General features: G+C 39.5%; 1 protein-coding gene across 1 annotated transcript in view; it reads right to left on the bottom strand.

The window, feature by feature from the left end:
• Positions 1-24,735, bottom strand: part of MARCHF11 (membrane associated ring-CH-type finger 11) — a 119,190-nt gene that overhangs the window by 5,217 nt on the left and 89,238 nt on the right. The window contains exon 3 of the mRNA XM_032279073.1: positions 18,510-18,702. Coding sequence (XP_032134964.1) covers positions 18,510-18,702 — 193 coding nt within the window. The remainder of the gene's footprint in view (positions 1-18,509; positions 18,703-24,735) is intronic.

The raw sequence follows: 24,735 nt of genomic DNA, 5'->3' as shown, positions 1-24,735 counted from the left end.
TTTTCATTTAATCTTGAGTGCAACTGTACAAATAGGTGTTAGTTTTGAACAATGTTACAGTTGAGAGAATTCATACCTAGAGAGCTGTCCAGCATCAGGAAGACAGAAGAATCAGAGGTGAGACTGGGACACAAATTTGTCTAAAATATAAACCTTGAGAACTGCAGTCCCATATCCTAAATCTCCAAAGTATAGAAGTCTCTTCTAAACATTTGTGTCCCCAATGAATTCATATGTTGAAGCCCTAATTCCCAGTGTGATGGTATTTGGAAGTGAGGCCTTTGGAAGGTAATCAGGGTTAGATGAGAGTGGGGACTTCACGATGGGATTAATGCCCTTAGAAAAAGAAGAGACATCAGATCTGTGTGTGTATGTGTGCGTACATACACCAAGGAAAGGCCCGGTGATGGCCCAACAGGGAGATGGTGGTCTGCAAATCAGAAAGAGAGCATTCAGCAGACACCAGATATGCTGCTGGTCAAATACCTGCTGCAAGTTGTGAGTTATTTAGCTTTCCCAAGGGTCATGTTGATTGAACAGCACACAGAGTTTTGCTCTGCGCTCCTTTGTGGTTTTGATCAGGGGCTTGCATTTCCTGGGAGAGCTGAGGGTGAATGTGGCTTCCCAGGCAAAGCTCTCATCACCCACAGCGTTGCCTTCAAATAAGCCTCGATAACCCTTTCTCCCCACGGGTGGAAAGGGAGGGGAGGGAGTGGCTGCTTCACCTGCACTAGTAGAGGTATAATAATGTCAGTGATACACAAGGATGGTAAAGATGGAAACTAACTATGTAAGCTTTACTTAAATCACAACCTTCAGAACTTAATTCACTCATGTTTTAAATGAGGGTGATGCAGCTCACCTACAGCCTCAATATACCTCATATATATGTATGTACCCAAACTCTCTAACACATAGATATAACCCATGTCATTCTGAGTAGTCAGTGTGCACAGGAAGCAAATGAGGACTTTGGGCTCTGTTTAATTCCATGTGCTAGAAGAGCAGTTTAGAGCCCTTTGAAATAACTGGTGCCACCTTTGACTCCTTAATTTCTGCTGCTACTTGGTGAAGACCAGAGCATGGTTGCTTCAAAGAGGATTAATCAAACGAGACTATGGCCAAAGACAAGCTTTGCTGTGATGATCTTTGCTAGAATATAATAAAATGCATGAATCCTCCTGACACTTTCTTAACCTACCCCAAACTTAAATATACAAGAGTTATGGAAACTTAGATGTGAGTGTAGAAGTAATCACTTAAAAAGTCACTAATCCATTTTTGGGTCTCATTAATATCCATCAAAGCAATAAACATAAGTCATGGTTACTTCCGTATGTACCAATGATTTTTTGTTGGACTGAACTATATATGAAGCTATGTACAAACAACTGTATATGAACTATGTGTAAAAATATAATGTAAAATAATATGTAGTAATATACAGAACTATATGCGAATATATGTATTTTCAAAAAATGCAAAAGATAAAACATAAAGATATAAAGACTGCAAGATACACATATGTCATTACAAAAGTCACTGAGCTCACAAAGCAAAACTGTCATAAATTGATATCCTAAAACCCAGATATCTGGGAACTGCAGTGTCTTAATTATATATGAGGATTTTGTGAATATGCATCTCCCCTGTTGTCCATATAAAAACAAATAATGTAAAAAAAAATAGCCCACAGAAAATGCACTTATAAACTATACCCTAGAACTTGATAGATATTTCCAGAACATTCTACCCAACTGCAGAATATACATTCTGTTCATCAGCACATGGGACATTCTCTAAGATAGACCACATGGCAGGCCACAAAACAAGTCTCAACAAATTGAAGAAAGAAAATGAAATCATATCAAGTACTGCCTCAGATTACAGTGAAATCAAATTGGAAATCAATTCCAAAGGGAATACTCAAACCCATGTAAATACATAGAGATTAAATAACCTGCTCTTGAATAATTGTTGAGTCAACAATGAAATAAAGATGGAAATTAAAAGATTCTTTGAACTGAACAATAATATTGACACAACCTATCATAACCTCTGGGACACAGCAAAAGTGAGGCTAAGAGGAAAGTACATAGCATTAAATGCCTACAACGAAAAGTCTGAAAAAGAATAAATAGACTCTCTAAGGTCAGACCTCAAGGAACCAGAGAAACAAGAACAAACCAAACCCACACCCAGAAGAAAAGAAATAACCAAGATCAGAGCTGAACTAAATGAAACTGAAACAAAATACCAAAGACGAATGACACAAAAAGCTGGTTCATTGAAAAGATAAATAACACTGATAGACCATTCGCGAAATTAACCAAGATATGTTGGTTTTTCTATTGTTGACTATAAATGGTATAGAGCTTTGCTCTTCCCAGAATGAACTAGAACCATGTAAAATTCACAGAACCAGGTTGAGAATTGCATGTTGATCATCACAGCTCACAGCTCAAGGGCTCAAACACAGAAGCATCATTACCACTGAAAATAAAATCCTCTGTGCAAGAAACACAATAGGGACAATGAATTATTCTGAAACTTACCATGACACAAAAACCCTTGACACAAAGGGGCTGTCCAATTTCTAAATATTGGTGATCCAACCCATTCCACCCCCAAGTAGATATAAGCACACATGCAGAAATGATTAGTGCAATGATGAAGATCCTAAATGAGGTCAGAGTTTCTGCAGAAGCATGCACAAGAAAGCCAGTGTTCATTCTATGACACAGACACTGTCTACGTCCTCCTCTCTGCTTCATGAAGTCTGCAGCTATCGGCCTGGACACAAGAGGTATCTCTGTGCTGGATCTCCGGTGCTGATGACACCACTGCCTAGAAGAACAAGATGGCAAAGCCCCATTGTCAGATGGAGCCTCATCTTTTACTAATTGCCAGTGAATGAAGCATGCCCTTTTCTGAAAGGTTCCGACGCAGGTTAAATTTGTCCTTGTCTTGCCATCTCTGTTGTAGTAAATGACCATCCCCCAAGTCAATTAAACCACAAGCCTAGGAGACACCATGACTCCTCTCTCCTCTTGCACTAACTTCTGCTAATTCTGTCTTCTTAGCAAACCTGAGCTAGAAGTGTAAGATGGATAATTTCCCGGAGTGCCCACTCTTATATTTGCACAATGAAGTATTAACTATGCTTCAAGATCCAGATTCTCTCATAATTTCTTCTCTGATGTACTCAAACAAAATCTACCTTTTCCTCCTTCTACTGCCCACCACTCTACACAGGAAATATCTGCACCAATAACCTTACTACCCGTACTGTAACAATTTGCTTCTATGCCTGTAATTCCTAATCAGCTGTGTGCTCCCTGACAACAGAACTATGTCTTATTTGCCTTTGTTCCCAACTCAGTACCCTGGTCAAAACTCAGTCTTTGCTGAAAGAGAGAGAGAGGAGAGAGAGAGAGAAAGAGAGAGAGAGACAGAGAGGAGAGTAGCCATCACTGGGATCTAAGGGGTCACGAGGAATGACTTAATCCAATTGTGACTGCTCTATGAAAATAGAAAAGGATCTTGAGTACGGTTCTTTGAAAGGTTAAAGTAATATTTGCAGATGCCAAAGACAAACCAAGACAGGCAGTTCAGGACTAGATTGGTAAGGAGTTTAGGGATCAGGGTCCATACTGCAACCAGTGAGGTTTGGTCTTCAGGGGATTGGTGGGGAGTGACGGGAAAATATGGGCAGAGGACTTGGTGAGGGCAAAAGAGCTAAAATTCTTTAAAAGGATCTGTGTTCAGCCCTAGAAAACTGTAGCTGCCTCCCCCACTGTCTTGCTGGCCAGGTCATCAAATGCTTGCCTGTATCAATCACAAACTGAGATACTGGGCTGTGCCCAGCCCTAAAGCCTAGGAGGCAGATATGGATTTGTCCTTGCTATTTTAGGCAAAATAGAGAGAGTAAAAAGTAAGCTACCCATTCCTCTGACCTCTTGCTTTTCTAAGAAGCCAATCAATAAATTATTCATTTAACTGATTTTTAAAATTCCTTGCAGATGAGAGTATCTCCTGATCTTCTGATTAGTAACCCTGGAGCACAAACCCACTATTGGTACATTCAAAGAATACTTCTCAAAACCTGCGAAGGTTATACATTACAAAAAAGTATGGTATATCTTTTTTCTTTATCAAATTTTTTTAAAAAAGATTAACAGAATTCACAGGAGAGAAGAATTGTTTGTTATATTATCTGAGTTTCCTCCCTACGGTACTCAAGAAAAAAAAACACATAGATTTTTTCCAATAAAAGAAATAAAGGAATAAGCCCAATACTTTTATAGATAGTAAATATCATAAAGATATCCCAGAGTTCTCCTATAACTGGCAGAATGGACGGGTATCGGTTAAATTGCAGTTGAATTAAGTTTCAATTCCATCTCTCAATTCCTGCACAAATGAAACACCTTGCCGCAAAGGAGGATCACAGAAGTAAGATCGGGAGCCTGGGGGACAAGCACGGTTACCGAATTTCAAAATTAAAAAATAGTGGGTATAATTTAGTCTAACCCTCTCACTTTGGGGAATGAAGACTCTGAGACCGAGAGAAGTGCTGTAGTGGGGCTTGCTTGGGGGTCTGTACCTAGGAAGTGCCCGAGCCCCGAATCAGTGGCAGACACAGGATGCCTGCGTGCGTGCTCTGCAACAACTCAGACCTCGGGAGTCATCCTCCGCCAAAGCCAGTCATCACTGGTGTCTCCTTGGCCTGTGAAATGGCCAGTGACCAGAAGGGATATTACACTGACTATGAAGGAAATGATAGAATTAAAATCTCTTTTTTGTAACACCAAATGCTGAGATGGGTAAATTTTTCTCTGGCCTTTAGCCTAAAGGGTACATTGCAACATTTGGGTAGGGCAGAGGAGGATTATGGCAACCCTCAAACTTTACGAAGATAAATAACTCTGCAACCCCTGATTCAGTGAAACTGTATTTGGTTTAAAAACCCTATCCATGTCTCTCTTCTGTGTTAATTTAAGATTTTAGCATGGGGAATTGCTTTGGTAGATTTCCATTTGTTTCCCACATTCTAGTATACAGACTAAGGCCAGCTCTTAGAAAGAGGTTTTCTAAGAACTTTCTAAGAGAGTTGGTGGGCTTTTCCTATTAGCAAGTGAATATAAATACAGCTAATTTTCTCAAATGAATAAACTGTCGACTGCAAACTCACAAAAAATGATTTTAATCATTTTCACAGTAAACCATACACGTATTTGTTATTCCATTTTGGGGGAGCAAAAATAATATTTTAAAATAGCTAAATTGAATTGTCTAATTAAAACCTGTTTATCTTTGTGACTAGTAATAGGCGATTTCATTTTTGTTGGCTTCATTTTTGACTTCTCTTAAATCCTACAGGAAGAAGGCAAAAATTCCAAACAGAAACTACCATCTAAGTATAATTAAAATTTATAACTCTTCTATTTCATTGCATGGCCCCAGTAAGATGCTTATAATTGAAAATATTAATGAAATTTTTAACCTGAATATAAAAAAGCTCAGACACTAGTTTCCTTAATGTTCTATTCTGTGTCCTCGTAAGAAAATTCAAGATTAGGATGTGATTCTTTACATAGATAATTCTTAGTAAGAAATGGTTTCACTCAGAACAATGTCAAGAGAGAAATGGCTTTCAGTATGGTGTAGTCCATGTTTTCCATTCTCCCTATTAATGTTTCCATTTGTTTTGAACTCTTCGCGACTCTGTTAATTTAGAATAAATGAATGAATACTTTGGGCTTTCAATAAAATTTTTTTCTCCATTTCTGATCTAAAATTAGTTCATCTATTCTTTTAAAAGTATTTATTGCCTATACCATCTCTTAGGTGTTTGAGAAAGTAATTTAAATAGCTTCACTTTATTGTTTATGTCAACAACAGATTGTAAGTTCTTCAAGTTATTCAGCTCAGTATATAAAGAGGGGTTTTTAACCAAACAATGAATAGAATAATGTGGGTCATGTCAATATTCCTAGTCATCACACTGGCTCTGGAGTGGCAGGGTCTGGGTTCCTATTTTGGGTCTTGTTTGCCATCTGTTTGATCTTGGGGAAATCACTTCATCTGTGCCTTCGTTTTCTCATCTCTGAGATGAGAATGGTAACAGTACCTTTGCCTCCTGAGGTAGTTGTGAGGATTAAGTAGAAAAATTGAGGTAAAGTGCTTAGACTGTTGCCCAGATCACAGTAAATGCAATCTTAGATCTATCACTGGAGATGCATCTTTAAAAACTCGATGTCAAGTTCCTTACTTGGAAGTGGCTGAAAACATCTATGGGCTTCATTTCTGTGCTCAGCTGTGAGGTTCCTGATGGCCCAGAGTTTGTCACCGCTGCCCTGCCAGCACCCACGGTTCCACATCCTCACTGTTCTGCATAGAAGCATCATTTGGAAGAATGGTCGTGTCCACATTCCTTTGAGAGAAAGTTCTTTGGTGCAAAATAATACAAATCTAACTGCTCCCCAAAGGGGCAGGGTTCATTCTGAAGAAGATTCATCTGGTTTTCAGGTTAAGAAAGCAGCCTCCTCTGGGCCTTCCCCAGTGAGGGATGAGGACAGGTGGCTCTTCTTGTAATGTGGCCTCGCTGCTGCACAGTCTACTTTCTGCTTTCTCTTCCAAGGAAAGCTTCCCATTCCCATGCTGATTTGGCCTCTTACATAAGCTCACATTAGGTTTCCTAGGGATACATTCAGATCTCTCGGAGGCTATGAAGTTGCTCCTGAGTCTCATGTGTTTAGAATTCCCACAGCCTCTCTTGTGGGAAACCACGGAGTGACAAGGTAAAGCCACACAAAACACACACATGTGCATGCTCACATATGGAATATGCCCCACAGGAGATGTGCCCTCCTGACCTCTCAGCTACCCCTTTTGGTGATGGATGGTTTGTCACCTGGCTCCTGGACTTCCTCCGTCACCTTAGACCCACATGATTCAGGGTCCATGCGGATGGCTTGGCCACAGCCCAACATACACAACCCATTGCCTTCTGCTATTCCTCCTTTGCCCCGACCAGGGCCTTGCTCTTTCAGAAACCATCCCAGGTCCAAGCTCTGAAGCTGTCCCATCCCATTGCTGAAAACAACCTCCAATGCCTCCCACTCACCCACCTTCTTAATCTCAGTGCACCCTCTTTCACCTCCTAAAGACTGAGGCCCTAGACTGCATGATCTTTTCCCACTGCACCAGCTTCTTTCTGGCCTTGGCTCCTTCCCTAGCAGCCAAGAAAGCTCAGCCCATCCTGGAGCCATTCTGTCCTTCCTTGACGGGGAAGGCAAGGTTGATCTTGCTGCTCTGCCTTCCAGAAACTGTGCAGAATAAAACCCGATCTTAACCCAGTCTCGCCGCTTCACCCCTCTGCACTGACTCACTCTTCACCCCTACTGGGGAACAGCCCATAGCCACATGGCCTCGTGGATCCAGCGGCACTGCTCTGGTCTCAGGGAGGTGCTCAGTCATGCCCAGTGATTCTGCAGGGGGCTCAGCCTCCTCTCCCCAGTGCTCTCAGCAGCTGAGCATCACGTTCATTGCTCTCCTCCGAGTCTTATGCCACACTGTGCCTCCGCTGTCTAAGCAGATGGCCACACTACCTACTTACTGAGAAATGAGGCGTCTTTTCAAAGGAAACCTCTCAATGTCTCATTCTCTCGGAGCAGAATCTACAGATGCCTCCAGCTGTGCCCACCTCCTTTCAGAACACGGGTTCCCTCTTGTGCAAGGCAAAGCCCTTCCTGGGTGCCGGACTCTCTTCTCTTCAGTCCCAAGGACAATGAGCTACCTCTTCCCATCTCTGGATTTTCACTCTTTCTTCTGATTTCTTCTGGGTCTTTCTTTTCAGCATTCACCCACGCCTAATACTAGCATTAAAGCAAGCAAACAAAAACCTTTCTCGATTCCACACCTCCCTCTGGCTTCTACCCTCATATAACTGTGTCCTTTGTCAGCTAAGATTTGTGAACTCACCTCTGATCCCCCTTCTGCCCACCCTAGCCATTCTCAACTCACCACAATCTCTCATCCACCCACATTACTCCCACACTGCCAAGTCCAGGGAGTGGCTGTTGGCTTGACTTCACCCAACCCTTGACAGGACTTGGCACTGCTGGCCACTTGCACCTCCTAGGGGTTCCTCCTCCTCATGTGCCTGATCCCACTCTCTTCTTTTCTGGCCACGCTCCTCTCCCTCCCCTTCCTGTTTCTCCATCGTGTTCTCCAAACTGCTGCTCCTCTCACCAAGGCACTTCCCTGCAGACACTGGTTTCAATCACCAGATGTAAATCTCCAGCATCAACGTCTAGACTGAGTTCCAGACCCTTAAATCTGGCTGCATACTGGCCATATCCACTTGGATTCCCCAGAAACTCCACAAAAAGAAATCGTTCAAAAGGAACCTATGACCTTTCTCTCTCTTACCCCTCTTCTAAGATCCAGTGTTTTAGCAACTGATGGCCCATCTGCCAAGCAGCCTCTGTGAATAACACCTGAGGGCCTCTTGCTCCTTCTCCCCCATCCATTCACCCTGCCTCCATCCAGTTGATCACCATATCTTGTGATTCATCTCTTTTAATTCTACCAGCTTCCCAGCAGTCTTAATGCAGGCCTAATCACTGGCCTGGGTTATTGTAACATTTCCCACTTTTTCATCTTCACTCTCCTTGATGCTTCCAAGCTACCAAATGTCTCTCTTTAGTATTAAGTTGATCAGCCACATTCAGGGATCCTTCTGAGGCTCCCTGAGCATTCGGTTTGGTCTCCTTCCCGAGCTCCGCCCACAGGATCCTTTTCTTTACTGCTATGCCTTAACAAACAGCTTTTGTTCTCGCAACACCAGATTTCATACGATTTCTTTAAAAATGACAGGACTTCATACTTTACTAGGTCTAGGCATTTGCCTCTCTCGGGGCCCCATCCTAATTCCTGCTCTTCCTTGAAATTCTTCTCCCCCATAGACTTTGCTGGTCCTAAGTGTAATTAACCTCTCCCGTTAGCTCTCACATACATTTCTCTCCTGGCACTTTTAGGCTATAATTGCTTATTTCCCTGGCTGTCTCCTCTTCCGCAGGTGGAAAGTAGGGAATTGTTATATTCCAGTCTATTGCAGGGCTCCACAAACCTTTTCTGTAAAGGGTTAGATAGTAAATCTTTCAGGCTGTGCTAGCCTTTCATTCACTGTCACAACTTCTCATCAACAGCACATAAATAAACGGATGTGGCTGCATCCCAGTACAACTTTATCCAAGGGCACCAAAGTTTAAATCCGCTACAATTTCCACATGTCATGAAATGAAATTTTTTAAATGTATTCAACCATTAAAAAATGTCAAAGCCATTCTTAGATCCCGGGCTGTACGAAAACAGGCGGTGGGCTGGATTCGGCCCTTGGGCTGCAATTTGCCAAGCCTTGTTCTATTTCTCTCTGTCCTGTACTCCCGGCTCAGCACCGGTAAATATACGATGAATGTTGGCTCAACAGATGACAAATGCAGCTTTGGCTAGACTGCCCCAATTGAAAGAGACAACGGAAAATGTCACACTATCTCCTATGGAGGAGACGAAAGTTGACAATAACAGATTTGGTCTGCTACTCTGCAATGAGGTTAAGGTTTCTCCAGAGGAACTTGAATCGTCCAAAGTCAAATAAGAGCAAAGGGTTAGGTTGGGGTGTATTCCCCGCTTGAGGAGACCTTAAAGGGTTAATTAGCCTGGAGATACCATTCCATGCACAGCAGTGAGGGGCAAGCAGCAAAAACAAGTTCCCTTCTATGCTATTTCCCGGGATTTTAAAGGCAATGGTATCACTCATAATCAACCATGATAATAATCTTTAGAGACATCGGTAAACATCAGTATGATTAAGGCATAGAAAAACCCATAATTTGTACCTCCAGAGAACAGAAAAAATAATGGCCTACTTCTCAAAGCATGTAAAGGATAAGCTTTGTTTCTCCTCTGACTATTTCACTTTACAAAGGGCTGCTCTGCTCGGCCTTCCAGGGGCTTTCCCAGTATGTGCGCAAAGCATGAAGGATCTGAGGCAGGGACTCCTGTTGGAAAATGTGCTGCTGCTGGTGTTTCAGGCTCATCACGTTGAATCAGACTCTTTCTAAATGAAGCCGAGGCATTTCCTGGGGCGCGAAGCATGCTAAGACAGTCTGAAGCCAGGAAATAATGATCTGTGCTTGTAAAGGAATTCTACTCAATTTAAGAAATGATTCCTAATGAGCTAGGAGAACATGAAAACCCGCCACAGTCCTGTATGCATGAGTAACCAACACCCAGCACGGCCAACCTCACGGCCCAGGGCTGCTCCACTTGGGATGAAATTGGAAGGAAAATCCACAGGGGTTTGAGCAAGAGGAGAATGTTCCTGTCCTTCCTGCAGGAGCAGCTTCGCAAAGGTTTTCTTAGTAGTCAAATGGTGGTACGAGGGGAAGATGCAGTTCCCAAGTCAAATTATAAAACAGGAAATGGAAGCATTTCCTGCACCTGCCGCAGAGGTGGCTGATATACATCTTCTGTCTGGAGGGAAAATTGTAGTGATGAGACGATTTCAAAAGGAAATGCTAGGCTAATCAACTCTCCTGGTTATTAAGCTAAATAGTGTTTAAGGTGAGCTTTATTCTTCACGTGTCACATGATTTATGCAGACATATCCACATTAATACTTCCCATGAAACTCAAAATGAGATAGACACAGCAACCCCACCTCCTACAACCTGCCTGCCTCCTTACCCAAAGTGTCAGCCTCAGCAGGTAAGCAGCCTTCGGCAACCCTACTCCATGCCTGAATGCTGGCCTGTCAACCTCCAAAGCTTGGCTATCCTCAGTGACCACAGGAGCTCAGATTCCAGGCGTGGTAGTGGTGGTGGTGATTGGGTGATAATTGAGTGGGTGGATCTGTGCTCCAAATGTCTTGTGATGAAAGTCTTTTGATCGAAATCGATGACACTTTTGAATGGGGTACAGCTGCTCTGCTTGCACAGCTCTGAGATGCACGGGGGTATTGGTGGCTGGCAGCTGTGGTCTCCACTTTCCGTAGAGAAAGTATCTTCACTGTGCAAGTGGCCCAGAATCAGATCATGCTGAATTCTGGTGGTCTTGGCTCTCCACAGGGAGAGCAGGAAAGAGCTTAGTCTACTCAGACATCCCCCAAACCACAAGGGCCCTGAAGACTTTAGGGAACATTCTGATTGTTCTATTGGTAGTTTTACATTCTTCACTTGAAACTATTTGATACATTTTATATTTATTCATAAATATTTTACAGCTTAAGAAACTGCTACCTATCTACAATGATCCAAAGGCTACACATTTTGCAAGCCTTACTGACAGTTACTCTTTCAAGCACACGCATCTATGGGTGATGAACCTGTGGGCCAATGAAAGGCTTACAATTTGCCAAGCCTGGTTCACCATATCACCATATTTTATGATATGGCTCTCCTGCAGTCTTCACCAAACTCATTTTTTTCCTGCTGTAAATTATGGCATATTTAAACTTCCAACTTCTAATTTCTTTCTCTTTAATTTCGGTAAGTATGTTTTTAACCTAAAATAATTTAAGAAATCACTGTCAACTCCTGAATCATGCTGAGAGATACCAGAGGGCATGAAACATTTTTTTTAAAAAGAGATAGTCTAAAAGTCATGTATGTTTTGTTTGGAATGGATTAGAATTTTTTTTAGCAGATTTATTTTCTTAATTATGCTTTCCTTATGCTAGTTGGTTGGTATTCACACAAAGCAAACTACAAGGAGGATGAAGATGACCTAGGAGCATCATTTTAGGAGGAAACAATCCTAGTATTAAATAGACAAGTGGCCATCTTGCATATGGGAAACTTAATTGTGATCACAGAGTTTAATTATCCTGAATTTCATTTTCAAAATTCTTTATTCTTACATCACAGAGTTAGTAACTGTATATTTTAAGTTTCATGTCAATAAAATGTTAGATTATATAATACTTCTAGCTGCTCTATCTGGAAAAAAAGTACTAAAGTGAAGCATTATCAAAGCAAGAGAAAAATATTACCCTTACTTTAAAAAATGTAAATATATGTCCAATATAGTCAATCTAAAACCATCAATTACCAATAATATATGGTATTTATTATTCTGAAGTTCTATAATAAAATGTGAACTATTCCCAACTGGTAACTCTAAGTAGTTTTCTTGTTTGAACCAAAGCAGCTCTAACCAGAGATATTATCAAACAGGGCATATAGATTTTCAAAAAGACTATAATAACAACTGTAAGAATTTACATAGGTGAGGAACAGTGGCTCATGCCTGTAATCCCAGCACTTTGGGAGGCTGAGGCAGGAGGATCACTTGAGGTCAGGAGTTCAAGACCAGGCTGGCCAACATGGTGAAACCTCATCTCTAATAAAAATATAAAAATTAGCCGGGCATGGTAGTGTGTGCCTGTAATCCCAGCTACTCAGGAGGCTGAGGAAGGAGAATCTCTTGAATCCAGGAGATGAAGGTTACAGTGAGCCATGGTCACACCACAGCGCTCCAGCCTGGGTGACAGAGGAAGAAGATTCTGGGTCAAGAAAAAAAAAAAAACAGTTTACATAGATTTAAAGAAAAACTATTTCATTTCAAAGTATAGGAAAATAAAGTTTGTTGGAGAGCATGAAATTTCAGTAGAAGGAGCATTTTTATTTAGTATTAACTATAATTGGTATAAGAAGAAGATACTTTGATCTGATTCTCATTCTGGTATATCTCAGGTTATTTTTTAAAATTCCCTGATCTCTGTAGCTTTCTAAAGAAGGACAACATAAACAATTACATTGTACTTTAATTCACTATTTCAAAAGAGCCCCAAGAGAAATATTTTTGATTCCTCATGGGTATGTATCAGGGATCAATCAGGGATCAGAGTGTGTGTGTGTGTGTGTGTCTATATCTCCTCCATTGTGCATGCTAGTGCTTTGAGAAATATAATATGAACACTAGGCAATAACAGGATCAGTACTTCAGCCACAGAGAGGACTATTTTTCTTTAAGCAATTTCAGGGAGCATTTACTACACTAAAAAGAGACCGACTGAGAAAAAAATCCCCTCAGCATTAAAAGTATCATAGATTTTTTTTTTTTAAAGTGACCCAACGACTCCTAAAGTATGCTAGAGAGCGTAGGGTTTTTGAGAGGCAATGATCTGTGATCCTGATCAGTTCTTAGTGTTTACGGATTAGAACTCATCTATGTCCCTGCATATCCCACCCCTGGGATCCCAAAAGACATCAGGCAGGATGTGCTGCACACTGGCATGACCTAGTGGAGCCATTTCTCTTTTTTTTTTTTAAGATGAAATTGTCCCACAAACTCAAGTGGCTATGGAATTAATTTTAAGAAAACTACTAAAATGACGCAAAACCACTGATTAAAATGTCAAACATGTAATGATATCCATAGTTGGCATGGTATGAGGAAACAGGACCTCACCTCATATATATTAGGGGCGCACAAATTGATAATGCCTTTTGAGGTGGCAATATAAAAGGACTTATCAAGATTTAACATATGATGATTACTTAACCCAGACTTCCCACTTCTCAGAATTGTGCTAACAGAAATATTCATGTAAACCAATGTCCTTTACAGCATGGCCCCTAATGGCAAAAATTGGTAACAACCTAAAAATTCATCAGTAGAAAAAAGGTTAAATACATTGTTGTACATCTGTTATAACAGGCAAAGATCTCTAGATTATATCATTGAGTAATAAAAGACTATTTTCTCAACACCGTGTACCGTATGATCTCATAAATAAAATGCAGAAGTATCCATATACCTATACCCATGTAAACCTAATGAAAAAATATGGAAGATAAACATCAAAATGCAAAGAGGGGACATTTCTGCAAAGGAAGTAACAGGGAAGAATTGGGAGTGTGAGTTAACTGGTCTTTTTTTAACTTTATAGATTTCACAGTTATAAACACAAATTGTACTTGTGTGTGCATATTACGGGGTCAATTAGGAAAAATTTTAAAAGACCAAAAGCAATCCACATTTTTAAGTGTTGTAAACATAACTAGTTTCTTACCATAGTATTTGAGGGAAGATCGAAACATTTCCAGACTTGGATTTGCCATTAACTTACAGTGTTGATTAGACCTGGTACAAGCACTACTATCTCTATTTTCCAAATATCACTGATGATTACAGAGTTTTGGTTTGCTGCTTCTATTAAGAAGAACTTGAACTCACCTCATCTGGTCCTATCAGATGCTAAAATGACTTGGAGACTGCCCTCACTTTATAGATGCAAGTTAATGAAATCAACCCTGTCATCACATGGCCTTCTTCTGGTCCCTCAAACTTTTACTCATTAATAAACACATTCTTCTTGTGACGCTAGCTTCCCTTGAATCAAAGGGTCAATGGATATAATGGTCTTCTATTTTTTTCTCAATGTGCCCAGGGTGGAGTGAAGAAGCAAATCCTCTGCCCAAGGCTTCTGTCGGGCAGGTGCGCTTCATTTCTGGGTTTGCTCATCTTCCTTTGTCCACTGTGGAAGTCTCTTTTAGCAGGGAGCCAACAGGAGCTTCCTTGGCTGTTACTTCTCTCTAAATTACTGCCACTGGCTACAACATCTTAGTGACTTAAATCCTTTCTATTAGTTTTCCTGGTGTACAATCATGCCATCTGTTTAAACATGTAGAAGTGCTCCCCAAATACAATCTCTTTACATTCCAATTTCCTTAAAACAGATGTGAATTTTATCATAAAAACAGACTGAAAATTAAATTCACACTGGATCCAGAGAAGTATTCTTAAAAAGTCCAGTAACAAAAAGAGTCATTTGTCAAACATGTTTCTCCTTTATCACCGTCTAACTCTTGGTACACTTTAACACCCTTCTCTTAATTCTCAAACTCGTTTTCACTTTATTCATCTCTCTTGGAAAAGAATTCCTTATCATTTAGCCAATGCAACCCATTTATACAAAGGGAAACCTGTTATTCAAGCTCTTACATACTTACCATTCCGCTATCTAGAATCTGTGTCTAATATAGTAGTCAATAGCCCCATGTGGTTATTTAAATTAAATTGAAAATTAACTTCTCATTCTCACTAGCCACACTTCAAGTGCTCAATAGCCAAATTTAGTTAGTGTCAAGGAACTGGATGCCACAGACACATAATATTTTCATCCTTGTAGAAAGTTATTTTCAACAGTCCTGATTTAGATATTTCAACTGTAATAGTGGCTAGACCCTTGAGAGAACTCAAAACATTAATAGCAAGAAAAAAACTGATTTTGGGGAAAGAAGAAAATGTATTCATTATGAATGAATGCAACAAACAAATGTACCATGCCTAGGAATAAGTAAATAACTCTCCCCAAGTAAATAAACATTCTCCAAATCATAACTTCTATTTAACAACCCAACTCTTCCTACACATTATATAGGCTGGCTGGATGATAACATTTTTGCATTCTGGAAAAATCTTCTATGGATTTTCAGAATTATTTTTTCACATAGTATTTATGAAGCTGCCAATCTGTTTTTTCTACTTAGGTAGAATCAAGTTTGGAAAGCTTGGACAAACAGGGGAGAGGGATGTCGCCAATTATATTAATAACCCTTTGAATGGGAAGCCAATCTCACATCTTCCAATGGCAAGAAGGGGGCCAGCTCTCTACTTGCTGAGCGATCTGTTCATCTGTTCATCAGCTTGGCTATCACTTCCCCAGGAAACCAGCCTGAAACCTTCCCCTCCCTACACGCAGCAGCACAGAGTTCATCGCTCCTGGGGTGGTCCAACTACCCCTTCCTGTGCAGCCTTCCACAAGTGTGCACATCCTACTGTATTCTAATCACTTACTTACCTGTCTGTCCTCCCCATGAGCTCCTTGGGGGAAGAAAAGTGGTTGACTTTTATTTGTATTCCCAGAGCCTAATACTGTTCAACACATAGACAGTTCTCAAGAAATATTTATTAAACTGAGCTGAGGAAATGGGACTCAGAGTTGTAAACCTGCTTTTCACACTAAGTCTGCCTCTAAGTCTTCCAGTCAGGAGTATTTAAGGTACAGTCAATGTAATCTTTGTTACTGTCTGCATTTAATTTGCAGACATTTGAATTAATTTGAAATATTAGCAGGAGTGCTTACTGGCTGAAATCCAATTGGCTATTGGTAGCCTATGAGTATTTTGCTTTCTTTACTATAATAGTTTCTTAATTTCTTGGGGAAAAAATTAAGATATTCTCTGGGCCAGAACAGACTAATTAGTAAAATTGCCAAGTAAAATAAACAATGTTCAATCTGAATTCTTTAATATTTTTCAAAATATGCAACTAGATCACAGAATGATAAAAGTAGGATTTGATGAGCTAAAACAAGCACAATGAAAAATACTGTCAATATTTAAGACTCAGATAAAATTCTCACTCTCCAAAGTGTCTCCAGAAAAATGGCAACTGTTTTTGTTTCTAAGAAATTTGACTTTATAAAATGGGTAAATGCTCAAATTTCAAAAGAGAAGTTTGAAATTGTCATATATTACTGAAAGATTATTTGTTCATATGTCTGTGCTATTGAAAACAGAATTGTAATAATCTTGATTAAAATACTAACATTAGCAATCAAAATTTAAGATATAATAACTCAGCACTAAATGCAAATTGTGACATTTAAAAAAACATCATTTCCTAACCAGGAAATGCATGGTTTTTTTTTTTTTTTTTTGAGTGTTTATATTGATGGCAAGAAAGTCAACTGGACTTTTTCCCTTCCAGGTTGCATTGGGAGCTAACTGGCTCTTTTATTTTGCATCTCCCCTTTTAATATCAATGGAACACCTCATTTTATAACATTCATGCTGAAAGAGAGAATAAACACTATCTTTGAATGTGTTAAGGTATTCAAACTGTGGATCAATTTTGTGATTCTTCTTTACTTAGAGCAATGCCCTAGGGATTATATTTGAATAAAGATTTAGAATCTCCAAATGCTTTCATACGCATTACCACATTTCATGCAAATTGTTCATATACATGATTAGCTCAATTATTCAGGCAACATCTATTCAGTTTATATATTATTCAAAACATTTCATTCTTTTATTTTTTTCTTTCTGGCCTGAAATTTTATCATTTTCTTTCCTATTAGACTTATACTAGTGAGAAAGGAGGAAAGAAAAGAGTAAAAAAAAAAAAAATCAAACAAAATTTAAAAAAATAAAAATAAAATAAAATAAAATCATGGTGATTGTGTTTTAAACATTTATAAAGTTCTTTCAGGAAAAATGTCTGAAGATATTAAAATTGCTAGTCAAATTGAAGCTCTAGTAAGTAGAGATATTAAATTTAAGTGATCTCAAAGTTATTCAGTTTCCAACTTAATCAAATATACTTAATCTACAACTGCTAATAACATAATTGTTTTATAATTATTATTTCCTTTATTTAGACTTGCATGGTTGGAATTATCCTTTGCATTTTTACAGGTGAGAGAAGTATGAAGGAATGAAGGTGACCTGCCCAAGCAGAGGCCAGGATTAGATACCAAGTCTCTTGATCCCAAGCTTAGCATCCATTCACTGAAGCCGGCGGTCCTCAAGCTTCAGCATGCATTAGGACCTCAGAGGGATGGTAAAACCAAGAAGGCTGGGCCCCATCCCTGAAGTTTCTAATTCAGTGGGTCTGGGTGGAGCCTGTGCATTTCTACCTCATCAGAGCAGGAAAATGTTCCCAATGACTTGGAGCCCCTCTACAGCCACCCACACCGCTCTACCCCTCGACAGCTGGTCACCATTGCGGCGCCTGTGCACCTCACACATTCCACCTAAAGACTGCAGGATTGGCTTCCATTTTCTCCCAGTACTAGGGAAACAACAGATGGGTCAAATGAAACACAGAAGTAAACTTTTTGTAGAGATTTTTTTAGCTAAAGTGTTTGATACTTTTTCTCTTCTCAGCCACTGAATTTATTAAGTAAAATAAAGAGACACAGGCCAGCAAGTAAAACTGTCCCCAGGTCCGTAACCTTCCAAGGGGCCCTTTCTGCCCTCAGAGAATCTGCATAAGCATCATGATGAAAGACATCCAGGTGTCTGTCCTCTCCCCAGACGCACAACACAGTACTGCCATTTGCACTGGGCCAGTGCTTCCCCAGCTTTGTAAAGGGCAACTGGTTTGCTCTTATTCCTTAGAAATAAATGACTCTCCTTATATCACTCACTCCAAATAATTTCAACTCTTCCTCCTTTCTTTTTGTTGCACAACGTCTCACTTTAAATGGGCATTATCCTGTTAATTTTTTTTTTTCAAACTACATGGGAATATAGATGCTGTGCTTTCCTAGCAAAGCAGCCCAATTGTGACCCGCAGGCAATCCATTAACTGGAGGACTGAGATAACTCAAACCACAACATTCTCTATTAGATCCAAATGGTGAAAACGTCATTGCTGAAAGAAATGGATTACTGACAGCGTGTTAACGTTGAAGGTCATGGTCTTACCTATGCACACTAGATCCATAAAACCATACATTCCATAGCAGATCTGAAAAAGGACGTCCTTCCTCTGCCACACTGCATAGGGGCTGAAGGCTGACCAGAGGAGCCAAGTCACACTGGCTATTAAGAACAGGGATCCTAGGATTACAGCAATCATCTGAACTTTCTCAACCAGTGTTATAGAAATGCTCTGCCACTAAAAGAAAAACAGAGGCATGTAAGAAAGGTGCTGTGTAGAATTAGAAAAGAAAAGAAAAAAACATTTTCGATCCTGTGTTTCTTTTCATAATGTTAGACCCTTTGAAACCTGAGCGGCCCCCAAATGAATTTTTTCATTTCATCCAGGCTATGAAAAATAGACAAGCAGATAAAGGTGAATGATTTGCCTTCACTTCATTATTTTCAGCAATTTACCATTCTGTAAGTTTAATCTAGTTGGATTCCAGATAATAGTACTGAGTGTGAATAGCTAAGGAATATTTAATACCTGGAAATCACATTATTATCTTTCATGCATGCATGAAATTAAATACACTCTGACCATTTGGTGAGGACTTCTCTATCTGGTAATTCAGTTTGCTCTTAATACATTTGGCTACTGCAAAAAGAGGGAATTGTCTCTTGTTTTTGTAGGAAAAAAATGTAAAAAGCAAATAAGTTATACAAGAACATCAGTGAAAAAGTCATTTAAGATAACACGCTAGAATAATCATAAGGGAGGTATAAAGCTGTACATTATCCGTTATTGGTACATTCTGTATACTCAGATATTACTAACTTTTTATTATCTAACGGGTAATCCACAAAGCACTTTTGTCAAGATTTAGAATTTGTACCTACATGAAGTATCTTTGAAGCTCACAAACATTTCAGCACGTACTCTTCAGTGGGACAAATAATTTTGTGCCCTAAGTATCAATATTCAAAAGAGTTTACAGTACAAATGACCAAAAATCCTTCAAGGCTGCTATTGACTGGAGAGAATTAATTAGACATGTTCTCACTTTTGCATAATTGAAACAGAAATGAAACCAGAATTGTTATTAAGGTTTGCCAGTAAACCATGAAATTCAAACCAACCTGCCTAATCTCATTCTGTATGGAAGAGCTCTGGTTATTGCAACATATGGCTCATCAGAAGAATTCTTAACTAGTTTTGTAAATCTTTTAGAAAACAGGGATAAGAAATCAGTGTCCATAGGATGAATCTGAAATTTCATCAAACTCTTTACTTACCTTCAGTCTGAACTTAAGCGTTTCTGGATAGCAAGTTTATCATATTGACCCTCTCTCCCTCATTGTATATTTCTCTGTCACGCCCTCCCTCTCATACATACACCATAAGTAAATAATTTTCATGTAACATTTTAAGTATGTATTTGACCTTCCATATTCATGATACTATTAAATTCTACATTTGTTAAAGATTAAATATCAATGTACATTTGAAATATTTAATTCTCTAAAGTCATTTACCTTATTTTTCTCTAAAAAAACAGAAGCAAACCACAAAGTTTGGTGAAATCCTGTGAGAAAGAGATTTCTATTCACTTTAATGTAAAGATTAATTCAGTGAGAAATGGTTTGTGCTTTTACAATTCTGAATGAATAATAATTAAACAAGTTCATAAGTGGGAGTTGAACAATGGGAACGCATGGACACAGGGAGGGGAACATCATACATTGGGGCCTGTCGGGGGTGGGGGGGACAAGGGGAGAGAGGGCATTAGGACAAATACCTAATGCATGTGGGGCTTAAAACCTAGATGACAGGTTGATGGGTGCAGCAAACCACCATGGCACATGTATACCTATGTAACAAACCTGCATGTTGGGCACCTGTATCCCAGAACTTAAAGTAAAATAAAATAAAATAAAAATAATTAAGCTAGTTGATATTATGTTGCCATTACAAATGAATCAACATTGTACTCCAAGATGTATCTGAAGTTGTTTTATTCCTTGGTCTCTGACATAATTTTAAGTACATTTATTCCAGACTGCCAGGCCTTTGTATTTTTAATCATTTCAAATTTGGTGTCACCAAACAGATGTCAAGTGTCAGTATCTCTTGTACTTGTTCAGTTTTGATGCTCATTAAAACTTGTTTTGAATGCAACATGGTGAGAAACGAAGAAAACAGCTATCATCCGTCCTAAATGTGTGCTACTATGTCTATACACATTACCTTACCCTTTAGCAATTTATTAATCACAGCAGATAGATGAAAACAAAGCATACTTTTAAGTCCATGAGGCAAAGATGTTCAGTTGTGTGTGTGTATGTGCATGTGTTTGATTTTTACGTGGTGGGCTGCATGTTCAAAATGGGTATGCCTGAATTGGAGGAGTCCTAGGTAATCAAAGGAGAGTAAGGAGGATTCACCAGAAAGAGACTTTACTGATACTTGTTTTCTGTTGGCCAATAATTCTATGATGAAATCTTAGGGGAATTAAATCTGAATAGATCAAAACTGCATAATGAATTATATTTGGCTTCAATTAGACCTACAAATTAATTGATCCAAGACTACTTGTATGATAATTCAACATGGTGGCTGTAGACCATCACGTAGTGTGTTAGGCCCTACTGAATGCTTGGATTTGGGAGGATGGAAGTGATCGTTGGATGCATTGGCTGATGTGTTTCCTTGGACCCAGGAAATCAAGTGGCCATACACTCACCTTGAGGTGCTGGGCTCTTCCTTTTCTTTACAGCATGCTTCTGACATACGAGGTGTGGCTGCTCCTAGGTGAGGAGGATGAATGAAGGGAGAGGCTCACCAGAAGCAAGAAACATGGACAATTCACACTCCTTTTGGTGACAGCGAATTTACATTTGTGTACAGTTCAAATGCTTGGCAGTTTGGAAGGAGTGTGTTTAAGACTATATCCGGGAGCAAGGGAAAAAAAAAGCAATCCCAGATTATAGTATGCTGGGAAGCTTAACTATTCACTATCATCATAGAAATTATTTTTGTTATAAATATAAGGAGTAATTTGGGATTTTTGAAGATTATTTTTTAAAAAATGATAAATTGTATAAAATTTATAATGAGCTCCCTGAAATTTTGGGGGGTTTTCTATCACTCTGCTAATAATGCAAATATGTAAATGTATTTAAAAGTAAACAGATGTTCCTCAAATACTGATGAACCTTAAAATTAACATCATTTTTGAATAGTTAATGAAGACACATATTACTGAAACCAAAATTACTAAATTCAATTATAAACACAGGAATTTTCCTTTGAAGACTGCTGTTATCTTGGTAATTTCTTCCTTTGCCCACTATATATGGTGCTTTCTTATATCTACCATTATGTGCAAAAAGAGGGCTGCTCTCATTCTTCCACTAGAAGAAAGAATTTTGCCATCAACCAGCAGAAACATTCACCCAGTGTCCTTGCCCTTGGAGGGAGGGCATCGTCTAATGGGCTCAGCCTGAAGGAGTCGTGTTAATGGGCCATTTGCTTCGATGATAAAAGTAGAAAATAAGTCTCATGAGACTTCTCTCTCTACCCCAATGTTACATCCAAAAGTTTTGGAAATAATCCAAAGGCCAGGATTTAAGTGCATGAGACTATTTTCAAAACTTCTGAACAAAATATTTCAATAGATAAACACACTGTCTCCTCTAAAAGATACATAAGAGTGTGGGTGTTTGTGTGTATGTGTGTGTGTCCACGTGTATGTGTGTGTGTTCATACATGCATGTGTGTTTCATTTGTGTGTGTCCATGTGTACGTGTGTGTTCATATGCGCATGTGCGTGTGTTTCCTATTACTAGGAAAGTAATATAACAATATCCAGATTGGCTCTAAATAGTTGCTATTGTTTTCTTTCTTTCTTTCCGTAATTGTTGAATATGTGTGACTCTTTCATATTCCTGAAAAGCTGTTTACTTCTACAGAACAATTTCATCTACTGTTTCTGGCAAAAGTGGGACCACTTGGCACCTCTTTTGAAAGTTCACCCTCATTTAGTGAGCTAGAAGAAATAATTTAATAAAATTTACTAAATTTTATAATTTAGTAACAATAGCTTATATTTATATAGGACTGATACATGCTAGGCATTTTTCTAAGACATTATATATGTATTAAGTCATTTAATTCCTACAACTCCTCTATGAGGGAATTACTATTATTATCCCCATTTTACAGATAAGTAAATTGAGGCAGAGAAGCTGAACAACTTGCTCAAGGTTCACATCTAGTCAGGACTGGAGCTGACATACAACCCCAGGTAGTTTGGCTTCTAGGTTCATGCTTTTACCACTTATACTAGACCATGTAATAGTTCCACTAAGAGTTTTTATAACAATTAATGGCATACACATCACCTCTGCAGTGCCATGACAATTCTCCTGATGAAACTTCCCAGTCTGTCTTTTCTAGGCTACTGAAAGAGCTTTCTAGCTGAACTTGAAGCTGTGAGTCATTCCTGCTCCTTGGAGTTAATTCCCCAGGGTTCACTCCTAATGAATGGGGAGCTGCCCCTCTAAGCTTCAGCAAAGAGGGCTAAATGTTTGGTTCAGCACATATCTTCAGAGTCTGGCAGAAGGATAAAAAATGAATGGAGGACGATTAAGAAGAAGAGAGGAAAGGAACAGGGAAGGAAGGAAGGAAGAAAGGAAGGAAGGAAGGAAGGAAGGAAGGAAGGAAGGAAGGAAGGAAGGAAAGAAGGAAGGAAAGGAGGGAGGGATACCCTTCCATTCGGCTTCATATGACTTGTTTTTATTCTCCTAAATGTACTGTTTACTTTACACTCTTTCCTCAGCATACAACGTCTCTCTCCTGTTTTCTCACCTGATCCATCTGTCCATACCTGGCAATAATGCCACCTCTTCTAAAAAGCGGTCATCTCCTGCCCTTCCTTTCCTAAACAGGATCCCTCTAGCTGGGCCTCCACTGTCCACTATTTATACTTGTGGGGAGAGATGGCTTCTTTCCTTCACACTTGAATCCCAGATAGCCATGTCCATCCTGTGTCCCCGGACTGCAGGTTTCCTGGTGGCGGAAGCTGAGTCTCATGCCCACTCCTGTGCACCACACAGTTGAGTACACTCAGGAAATGCTGGAAATACACAGAATTCTGTCTTTAGTTTCAACCACCAATCCGATTGCCAGGTTCGCAGCCAGACAGCTGCATCCATTCCATGAGTGCCTACGGGATACAGAACCACTCTGGCCAAGCCACCGGTTAGTCAAGAAGTGAGAACTCAGATCTGTCTCCAAAGCCTCAGTTCTTTCTAAAATGCCCTTCTCTCTGCCTACTTTCTCTGCTCTCACCCCTTCATTCTCTGCTTAAACTGACACATCCTGCATCTGAAAGGAAAAACAACATGGGCTCAATCAGACCTATTTAAAAGGTGGCTATGGGAATGAAGAAAAGTCAACACTCCAAAAGCAGTCCAAAAAAGTTCCAAAATCTGGCTCTGGCTCATAGCTTTCTTTTTTTTTTTTTTTTAGACAGAGTTTTGCTCTTGTTGCCCAGCTGGAATGCAGTGGTACCATCTTGGCTCACTGCAACCTCTGCCTCCCAGGTTCAAGGGATTCTCCTGCCTCAGCCTCCTGAGTAGCTGGGTCTACAGGCACGTACCACCACACCTGGCTAATTTTTGTATTTTGTATTTTTCGTAGAGACAGGGTTTCACCATATTAATCAGGTTGGTCTTGAACTCCTGACCTCGTGATCCTCATAGCTTTCTAAATGGCGTCTCCAAATATTACTTGAATCTGAAAGCTGCAGTTTGGTAAATTATTAACATGAAGAAGACAAGCTCAAGGAGTTATATCTCTTTAATTGTAATGAAATTTTGGGAGAAATTAACTCACATTGGACGTTATGTAATATTCCTTTTACATGTAGCTGTTTAGAGATGTACCAATAAGGTCCACTAGTCCTACAAAGATTCTGAAAATATACATGGCCCAGAACTGGGTATCTTTGCGTGGGAGGTTCCGTGTTAGTGGCATATTCTCCATGAGAAGTTAGATAAGCACTCCAATAATTAGCACAGATTGCTGTGAAACTAGGCAGATACTGTATTCTTATCAATGAAGTATGACTAATTAATGGAGGTTTATTACTGCCTTCAGAGAATAAAGGAGGGAAGAAAAAGCTGTGAATTTTCTTTAAGGAAATGACAGGGTACTCAAAGTCTCTTCCTGTACAAATCCATTCCAGCCAGTAAGCTAAGCACTTGAGAAAGACATACAGTCCAT

This window comes from Sapajus apella, unplaced genomic scaffold (assembly GCF_009761245.1).
Source record: "Sapajus apella isolate SASKATOON/1434 unplaced genomic scaffold, GSC_monkey_1.0 scaffold11, whole genome shotgun sequence".
Classification (NCBI taxonomy): domain Eukaryota; kingdom Metazoa; phylum Chordata; class Mammalia; order Primates; family Cebidae; genus Sapajus; species Sapajus apella.
The sequence above is the reverse complement of the archived record's forward strand: the minus strand, read 5'-3'. Positions and strand labels throughout refer to the sequence as shown.